The sequence below is a fragment of the Glycine max genome, chromosome 12 (genome assembly GCF_000004515.6).
Source record: "Glycine max cultivar Williams 82 chromosome 12, Glycine_max_v4.0, whole genome shotgun sequence".
NCBI lineage: Eukaryota > Viridiplantae > Streptophyta > Magnoliopsida > Fabales > Fabaceae > Glycine > Glycine max.
The window spans coordinates 6,864,816-6,875,498 of record NC_038248.2 but is presented as its reverse complement, the minus strand read 5'-3'; the positions used below and the strand labels follow the sequence as shown (position 1 = coordinate 6,875,498).

General features: G+C 31.9%; 1 protein-coding gene across 1 annotated transcript; it reads left to right on the top strand.

Moving 5' to 3' along the window:
• The first annotated feature begins 6,530 nt into the window (after window positions 1–6,530).
• LOC100808784 (pentatricopeptide repeat-containing protein At1g74900, mitochondrial) lies at window positions 6,531–10,176 on the top strand. The gene is made up of 4 exons (XM_026124573.2): window positions 6,531–8,232; window positions 8,349–8,528; window positions 9,397–9,769; window positions 9,881–10,176. Exon 1 carries the CDS (start codon window positions 6,724–6,726, stop codon window positions 8,209–8,211), a length of 1,488 nt encoding a protein of 495 aa, XP_025980358.1. The 5' UTR covers window positions 6,531–6,723; the 3' UTR covers window positions 8,212–8,232; window positions 8,349–8,528; window positions 9,397–9,769; window positions 9,881–10,176.
• Window positions 10,177–10,683: the final 507 nt, after the last annotated feature.

The window sequence follows — 10,683 nt, the reverse complement described above, 5'->3', positions numbered from 1 at the left end:
GATTTTCTATCCAAACTTCTTGCGTGTCTTTGGTTTGGAGGGTTCAAACACATCGGAAATAGATTTCCACTTGTTCCTGAAATCATATCCCACACAAAATCTTTGAGATTTAATCTAAGAGCATTTAACTGAAACCAAAATATAATGTGTATTTTTAGTTCTAACTGAGGGATTCTTATACACGAGATCTCCCTCTCCTACTAATGATCATTTTCCCCTCCCCTTAATTATCTATTTAGTTGTCATTGAGTGTGTCTTATAACAGTGTCTCTTTAATGATCGTTACGAACTATAAAAGAAGGGGATTACACGAGTGGTATAATGGCATGATCATCAATCAACCCAAAGTAGAGTCTCCTACTTAGTGTTCGTGGAGATCTTGTTTATTTTCCTCTCTTTACTAATACTGTTCCCTTCTAAAATGGATATTTAATTAATCATTTAAAAAATCTCTTTTTTTATTTTTACTTACCTAATTATTTTAATTCAATTTTTTTTTTATCTTTTTTACATTCTTTTTCGTTTCTACCAAATAATTTAATTTCTACTATGTTTCAACTTTCTTTCATCCATTTTCATTCCGCACATTTCCATCTCTTTTCATTCCTTTCAACAAAACACACTTTTTATGTTACATATTGCATTTAATCTTTTTTAATTTTTCGATTTCATGACTATTATAAAAGTATTATATTATTTTTATTTTAAATATTTATATAAGAAATAGTAAAAATATTTTTTTACTAAGGTAATAAAAATATCTCAAGCTTAGCCTCGGTCCGAAGCTAGAGACAGATAGAAAAGATTAGAAAAAAAAAGTTGATATTTTTTTATGAGTAAAAAAGTTGATATTTTATGATTACTAATAAAAATTAAAATATTTTTTCTTTTGAATAACTAACTGAAAAATAGTTCGTTCTAAGTTATTTTTTTTTATCCTTTCTTTTGTTACATTCATTTTCATAAACCTAACATTAAACACAACTTTTTGAATTTCAAGCTTTTTTTTTAGAGAAATTTCAAGCTTTTCTTAAGAAAACCCCTATTCCTATAATACCGGTTGATATATTTGACACAAGTGTGTCTTTAAACCAAAACTTCAATATGCTTTGCTCCGTGATATTATAAATTATTAAAATATATAATTTCAGTAAACTTTTACTCTCAACTCTTTTAATTGTATATTTTTTTAATATTTTTCTCTTTAATCATTTGCATATTTATTTCAGACGTTATTCCAGCAATTAGCAAAAATAAATTATTAATATTTTATTTTATCTATATATTTGGTCCTTTTAATTGTATATCTTTTTTTTAATTTATCATCTTTTATTTTTATTTCTAAATTAAATTTTAATAAATTTTTAATAGAATTTGTTAATAGCTAAAAATACCTTATATTAGAATTTAAATTATTCATTAAAAAGTATAAATTATAATTTATATATTAAAAACTATTTATTTACTATCTTTTTTAGTTATACTAAAATATTAATAACCAAGTGTTAAAGACATTAATTAGAAATAATTAATGTGTTGAAGTAAGATTAAGTCATTTAAGCAGTAAGTCAGTAACTAATTCAATTCTTAGTGAAAACGATTATTAGTTATGTTTGACTTTAACTCTTAACTAAACTCCAAATCAGTTAAAAAAAATTCCCCTACAAAATAGAATCAATTAAGTCTCTTAATCACTGATAGCTAATATATATATATATACTGTGTTCATCAATCTGCTATCCATATACATCCATATACTACAGTACAAAACACTACAAAATAATGATGCTACTTCTGAAACTGATCGAGGAACTAATTAAATTAATGTTAACGGATTTGAGGAATTAAATTAATATTAGTTGTAATGTAAAGACTAAATTGATTGTTTATTCTGTTATAAATTTATGATATCAGGCCCCAAGTTGCTACATATTTTCTTTACATTGATATTCAACATTTTGATTAATTTGATTTTTTTTTTGGTAATGCAACATTTTGATTAATGATTTAGTTAAAATATATCAATTAGTAGTGCAAATATTTTTTATGCACTCAAATAGTTATTGATTTTTATCTCGATCATTGAAAATCACTAAACATTTATAATAATTACTTTAAGTATTATATAATAAATAGTTAACCGTATAAAAAATTTATCAAACAAAACTTTAAGAGAAGTACCAAAAATGCAGAGTAATCACGATAAAAAAGTTTTAACATCTAGACAGCACAAAAAAAAAATGGTAAACTATGATATTTTCTTCAAGCACTACAGCATAATCGTACTGTTTTTTTTTTCTGCCATAATTTTGTTTGTCGTATTTGTGCAAACTATATTTTTTTATTCATAAATATTAATTATAAAAATGTTAATTTTGTAAGTGGGAGGGATTAAGTCTGTGACTTTTTCTTTCTTCTTTTTTTTCTCTTAATTATCCAACCCACTTTATATCTCCTCCACAATCTACATTGGTATAAAAAAGAGTTGTAGATCATATATTACCATGATCCAAACTGTCATAAGTTGTCTATAGATGAATGGTAGATGATTCGGCAATAAGTTTTTTTTTTAAAGGAAGCCATCAACAAGTGTTATAATAAATTAATAGTTGAAGGGGATTAAGAATGAAATTATTGTAAGAGAGAAGATAGTCACACAGTACCAATTTCTTAGGCGGAAGGTTGGGTTAAGAATGAGGATTTGGTGATGAAGAGAGGCCATGACGACGAAAGGGGTGTACTTGTGGTGGTAGGTGAGGATGCGCTTTGTTATTGTTATGTTCATTAATTAAATGTTAATTAATTATATGATTTGTGGTTGACAGTTACTGATGTTTCCATTGTAAGAATTAATGTCTCTCATAACAGACATTACAATTGGATTAAATAATTAATAAATAAATAAATAAATAGTAGTAGGAAAGGTATGTGAATTATATAAAGATTAATAAATAAATAATTAATAATTAAAGACTAAATTATAATTAAATTAAATTAAAATAATTTTTATAGATAACTAATATTGATGAGAATAATGATTATAAATGAGTTAATATCTACTAATGTAAAATATTACATATCTTTGTGGTATAGAAGTATTTTTTAAAATAAATCTCTTGTCATCGCGAACCTAAGATAGTTATAGAAATAAAATTTTATTTCTTTTTACTTTTAAGGAATAAAAAATTATACTAATTTTTTTTTTATTATAAATAAAGATATACAATGTTTATCTATTATATATAAAAATCATATATTTTAACATCTTACACATTTTGTATGATTGTTAATCTTAAAAACCCTTAATATTTACATCAATATCCATTACCTCTAGCTTACGAATAAAGTAAATCTCCTTTAATATTTACCTGTTCCTTCCCCATCTAGTTTTATTTCTCGTTTCATTACAGTGCTGAAGCATAGTTCTTGAAGGAAGAAGTTATTTTTGCATTGTTGTCTTCAACCTTTAGATAAGTAGTGAAATACATTGCTGTCGCTGAAAATGAGTTGATCTATTTAAATGAGCGGCTTATATATACTCGCTCAACTTGCGTAAAATTTCTTTAATTTAAGTGATTTGATTCAGGTTGAATATGGATTTGTTTTTAGGTTTACGATACTAACTAACTTAAATTTAGGGGTTTTGAGTTGTTTATTGATCTGTGTCAACTTATTTATTTGGTTCAATGATTCCAGCCATATACTAATAGTTGTAACGTTAATCTATTAAAAAAATGAGTTTAATGGGAATGATTATTGGAAAGTAAGAAATATTAATAGGTATGACAACAAAGATTGAGTTTATAAGAGAAAATTTGAGTTTGTTTTTTATATAATATATTTTTAGGAATGGATAATGAATTTTAAGAGTGATAAAACTTTGAGTTAAATATTAGTCTATTAGTTGACTCAAAAGATTAAAACTTATAAAAATATTTTAAAGTTTCATGAGAAAGTCAAAGACATTAAATAGGATGGTTAAAAAAAAGAAAAGTTCACCCAAGTTTTTACATTGTTGATGTTCTTATGAAAAATATATGTGGATTGTATATAAAAAAAAACCATTGAAGTTTCACAAAAATTACACAAACTTTTCCAATTTTTTTCTATTCATATACTAATCCTTTTTATTTATTTGAAAAATATACAAGTACACTTCTCATATCTTACACAAATTTCTTTAATTATTTGAAAAAAATTAAACCATACTCCCCTATAAAGGAGATTACTGCAAATATTAAAAATAAAATAAAAATTGTAATTTCACAAAACCTCAAAGGCAATTAGTATACTTTACTATAGAACACATGTTTAATTATATTTTTAATTCTTCAAGTTAAAAAAAAAATGTTTTTTTTAGTTCTGTTGGCTTGAATTTGAAAGACTAAAAAAATGTAAATTTTTATTTGAGATGAACTAAAAAAATATTTTTTTGAATTTGAGGGACAACAAATATAGATTTTGATTCGAGAACTAAAAAGATTGACCCCTAATTTGAGGTTTAAAAACATGAGAGAAATGTTAGGAATACACTTTCTCACATTCTTTTAAATACATTTTTTTTAATGATTGAAATTTATTGAAAATGAAAATTTTTATAGGACCCATATCATATTTAATGATTTTCTTTTTTGATTTTCTAGTTTTAAAAATATTTTAATCAATTTAAAAGAATGTGTTTGGACGAGTGTGTTAAGAACTGGATTGCTAGCACTTTTCAATAACATAATTAAGCAAAAAACAAAGCATGTTGGAAAGGTTTATCTTGATATTGTTAGCGCCTTTCAATGAAAAAATTAATATAAAAAAAACATGTTATAAACTAGACTTGTTTTCGACCAAACAAGCCGTTTGGTTGGCAAGTTCTGGGTTGGGCAAGCTCTAGCACGGGCCGAGTGGGTTCATGCAGGTATAGGCTAGATGTTGGGATGGGGAGAAAGTGGTGAAGAAGGAGGCGATTTGAAGTGGTTGAGTTAAAACACTCAGTATCAAGATAAAATATCATGTGATATATATACAACTTAATAGACTACGTGTTTTATGTCACTGTAACATAACATAAAGATACACAATATCACAGTGACTCATTTCTCCTCAAAATATGCATATAAACATATACAACTCTATAAAGAACAGTTACTTGGATTCTGATTCGACCAACACGATACATAATGCTAAAAAGGAAACAAAGGACAAAAATCACATCATTGTAACACCTCGTGCAAATCACACTGAAATAAGAGAGATCCAGAGATTATACAAGTATGAGACAGTACAGTTGAAGATGACTTAAAGAAAATAATTGGTACTACCTATACCAACAAGATACATCTAATTTTCGGTAGCCCATCACTTAAGAACTTCATAGTCAAGTGTGTTTGGCTTTGAACAATTATGGGTTGAGTGACCTTTTGAGAAGTTTTTAGAAAAATGTGTGAATGGAGATAAAACATGCTAAAAAGTCTCATGTTGGTTTGTTGGGATAATCAATAGTCCTAAGAGTAGCCCAGCATTATCAGAGCTGGTTGTTGATGTCTTGGAAATGACTACCTACGGATGATTCTGACCGATGAAAGATTCTGACCAACGAGAAGTTGAATCATCATGTGAAGTGTCGTAGAATATGAGTTGTCGAGACGTCAATAATTAAGAGCATTACAAACATGTCTAGGCACACATATCCCCAAGCCATATTCTCCTACAAACATAAGTTCGAGATTATCACAATCAATATATACCACAACACAAATTTAAACTTACAAAAAATAAACATATTAAAACAATATAAAACTTAACGATTAAAACATAATCAATTACCACCATATATAGAACATAACATTCAAAAATCATATATAAAACATAAGAATTCACATTTCAGAGTATCTTATAATAATGATCAATTCACCAACCATTACATTATGATTCAATCATCATACATCACCATCATCACACAACCAATCATCAACATTATGATTCAACTATAAAAAATAATCATCATTAGTCTATCAATCATCGACATAAAAAAATATATTAGACTTTATGAAGACTTTCATCGCGTGAATGATTAACTTAAGTGCATCTCTTAACATAACATCACAAAATCATTAGGAGAGAACCAAACTAATCTTAAAGATATGTATGATTTTATCAATAGACAAAGTGGATAATGACTTATAAAACATACATCAACCTTAATTATTATAGGAATTCTCCCATCATTTATTTTATATGTCCGTTTAATATTAGCCTCCACAAATTAACCTAACAATGGGTCGATGATCCACCTAACATCCTGAACTGATATGCCTATTTATTGACAACAACTAAAAATTTCACTTGAATCACCTATGGTCTATTTCAACTTAAATTTAAATTTAATTACACTTATTAATTAAAATCTTGATATTGCAAAATGGTCCATGGTTACCATCTTTGTGTTGCCACGCCGCCATCATCTCCCTGATATTGCAAATGCTTCTAATATTATGGATGAAAATCTGTCATAAATTCCTTTGAGTAGCACTCTACAAGAAGGACCATACACAAATTTTCACAATATTGACACCAACCAATAGATAAAATAATCACAAGGACCAAATTTGATTATTTTAAAAAAATGACCACCCAGTCACACCTCCTCCACTGCAAAACAGGTTGAGAAATGAGAATCAGAATCCAAAACAGAAGCCACCATCTAAAACCCCGCGTGGTGAAAATCCAAAAATGTTCCTGTTCCAGAAGGGTTCTCATCTCCATCGTCTCCTTCTGTCAAAGAAGTACTACTACCATTTTCCGCTTCCACGCAATGCGGTTACCATCGCCGATTCCGTCGAACACCCCTCAGACGCCACCATAGCCAAACTAGTCCTCGAATCAGACCCACGCACCGTCTCCGAAGCCCTAACCAAGCCCACAATCCAATGGACCCCAGACCTAGTAAACAAAGTCATGAAGCGCCTCTGGAACCACGGGCCCAAGGCCCTCCAATTCTTCAAACACCTAGACCGCCACCACCCTTCCTACACCCACTCCCCCTCCTCCTTCGACCACGCCGTCGACATCGCGGCCCGCATGCGCGACTTCAACTCCGCCTGGGCCCTCGTGGGCCGCATGCGCTCCCTCCGCCTCGGCCCGTCTCCCAAAACCCTCGCCATCCTCGCCGAGCGCTACGCCTCCAACGGTAAGCCCCACCGCGCCGTCCGAACTTTCCTCTCCATGGCCGAGCACGGCATCCGCCAAGATCTCCACTCCTTCAACACCCTCCTCGACATCCTCTGCAAATCGAAGCGCGTCGAAACCGCGCACAGCCTCCTCAAAACGCTCACATCGAGGTTCAGACCCGACACCGTTACCTATAACATACTTGCGAACGGTTATTGCTTGATCAAACGCACGCCGATGGCGCTTCGGGTTTTGAAGGAGATGGTGCAGCGTGGGATTGAGCCTACGATGGTCACGTATAACACCATGCTGAAAGGGTATTTTAGGAGTAATCAGATTAAGGAGGCTTGGGAGTTTTATTTGGAGATGAAGAAGAGGAAGTGTGAGATTGATGTTGTGACTTACACCACTGTGATTCACGGGTTCGGGGTGGCGGGTGATGTTAAGAAAGCAAAAAGGGTTTTTCATGAGATGGTGAAGGAGGGTGTGGTTCCTAATGTTGCTACTTACAATGCTTTGATTCAGGTTTTGTGTAAGAAGGATAGTGTGGAGAATGCAGTGGTGGTTTTCGAGGAGATGGCGAGGGAGGGTGTGTGTGTGCCGAATGTGGTTACTTACAATGTTGTTATACGAGGTTTGTGTCATGTTGGGGACATGGAGAGGGCGTTGGGGTTTATGGAGAGGATGGGGGAGCATGGTTTGAGGGCTTGTGTTCAAACATATAATGTTGTGATTCGGTATTTTTGTGATGCCGGGGAGGTTGAGAAGGCTTTGGAGGTGTTTGGGAAGATGGGGGATGGGTCATGCTTGCCCAATTTGGACACTTATAATGTTTTGATTAGTGCGATGTTTGTCAGGAAGAAATCGGAGGATTTGGTGGTGGCTGGGAAGTTGTTGATGGACATGGTTGATAGAGGGTTCTTGCCGCGCAAGTTTACTTTTAATAGGGTGTTGAATGGACTTGTTATTACTGGCAATCAGGATTTTGCAAAGGAGATACTGAGAATGCAGAGCAGGTGTGGCCGTATTGTTCGGCGTTTGAAATTGTGACTTGTTTTATTGTTGGCTTAGGTGGGTTGTTGTTCCTTTTTAGCTTTTATTTACTATTAGAAGAGGTTTCAATTTGTTTTTTTCTTCTTGAGATCATATTGGTCAGTGATCACTTGTGTCATCTGTGCTGATGTTAGATACTCGAAGTTAAAGGAAGACAATCTACATGGTTCTGAACTATTGAAAGTATATTGTCTGTTCAATTGGAGAGCATGTCCCCATTCTGTAATTTTGACGAAGTTTCTGCATTCTGGGGAACTCTCTGGTGATGAACCCACCATTTCTGAAAATCTTGCTTTAAAGGTCTCCTCATTCAGGTTCATTTCAACGTTCCATTTTGATTTCCTTTTTTCTGTTTGTGTTGTTGAACAAAACATTATCTTAAGTGTTAATTTTGATGTATTTTGGCGCTGAAACTACATGTTTATTTTGAATATCATTCATTCTAAGCTTGGTTTATTTCAAGCTTCAATGTGATATGTTGCTGAAACACAGATTTATTCTATAAGCATTTTCTCCCTATTATCCTTGGATGTGTATACATAATAAAAGGGCAATGAACTCTACTATTTTTGTATGTAGAATATTTCTTAGATTCATTTTAAGAAGACCAATATGTGAAAGCCTAGACAATGTCCCTATTTGAACTTAGACATTCTGTTTTCCTAAGGGTATACTTAATAAATAACTTATAACTCCCATGAAATATGCTTGAGATGCCATTTCTTGATGGAATTTGGAGAGAGCTAAAGATGCTGAGCTAATGATGGCCATCATGCATCGTGGAATGCATTGGGTACAAATATTAACTTTCGGTTATGCTTAAACTTAGAAGTTGTTTTTGGTTATTCACTTTAGTTAGCTGTCTTAATTTAATCTTTTTCACGTGAAAATAGGTGTTCGAAAGAGCTTATAGCAGTTCTTAGAAGAACAAAATGGAATGAAAAAAAGATAAATTATCAGAATGGTACATTTAGAGGGCTATCTGGCAAAACTGCTTCTTTAGCAGATTATATACATTTTGCTTCAACTGAATTTTACATGCTTTTCAATATACAACATGATAATGAAGGCCAACATTCGCCATTATTCATATTAATCAATATCTTACTAGTTACCCAAGTTTAACTACGTTTAGCCAACTGTGAATGCTAAGCTAATCTCAACAATTTGATCCTGTTTCAGGCCAGAACAATGAAACCTATTTTGCCTGCTACAGCTTTACCACATTGGGGAAATACTACATGATTGGTCTGACAATCCCTGGCTGAAAAAGTACCATAATTTTGTGTTTGGTCAATTTAACTCGTGGAGAAAGATGGACATATTGGGTCTTGTTGACTGCCTCTTGGAGAATGCAGGTTCATTTGCTTTAGGCAGTTTTGGCTTATCCCTGCTCGTACAATTCAAGGGTCTATAAGATTCAACAGAAGATGACACATGTTACCGTTCCTTACTTCCTTCAAGCAGTCGTTGCTTTCCATAAATCGTAAGAGTTCTGCAGACGAGCCAATGGCATCATCCTCCAGATGTTTCACCCCCTTGTAAAAGGATACTGGTGGGTTCTTTAATGCAATAGATATTACTTTCACATTCCTCTGGCAGTGCTTAATTGTAACTTGGTTTGAGTCTGCTTTATCAATCAAGTATTATGTAATTGCCTGTGCAGGGATGATGGAGCACCAAACGCAATAATCCATGAATCATCTTCCTTGCCTACCAATAGATACGGTATTTTTTTTTTCTTTCAAAAACCGTCATTTATGCACAAATTGTCCTTTGTGGCAGTAGGTTTCTAGCTTTGTGCCAAAACTACCTTTCCTGCTGTTAAGAGTTTGCTGTTTGGTCTCCCATTTTGATAAGATTTGACAAAAACTTGAGTTGTGGACTGCTTCTTGCCAGTAAATGTCTGAGTTTGTTAAAACCGGCAAAATTGATATATGTAATTTATGCTGTAATTTAAGATATCATTTTTGTGCTTTTAGTTATAGGATCTTACTTGACCATTTGGATTAGCGGTCTATATTAAAATATTCCATCATCAAACAGTCATTAATATTTTTTTGTAATTTTATTGTACCGTAGTATACATGATTACAGTTCTGAATCACAACAGCTTATCTCCTGTTTGGTGAATTCAACTAAGTATTGAACTAAATGACACCGACAAGCTCCATCGGCCTATATTCCTTGATTCAACTTAGTATTAGGCCTATTGGCCCCTGAGAATGTTGTTCTGCAGTATGAGCCACCGAAAAGTTTAAAATAAGTTAGTCAATGAATCTTCTTTTCTACATTTTCTTTACTATAAATAAGTTCCTTGTGTTTTTTAAGAGTTTATATAAAAAAAGTGTTTGACCAAGCTTTTCTTTAAAAAGAGAAAAAAAACAAAAACAAAAAGCTGGAAAAACTTTCCTTACCCTCAACTTCATTATCTTTAACCAAATTAAATAAGAAAATCTTCTCTTTTAC

Coding starts and splice junctions, on each gene's coding strand:
- LOC100808784 (XM_026124573.2), top strand. CDS start 6,724: ATGTTCCTGTTCCAGAAGGGTTCTCATCTCCATCGTCTCCTTCTGTCA.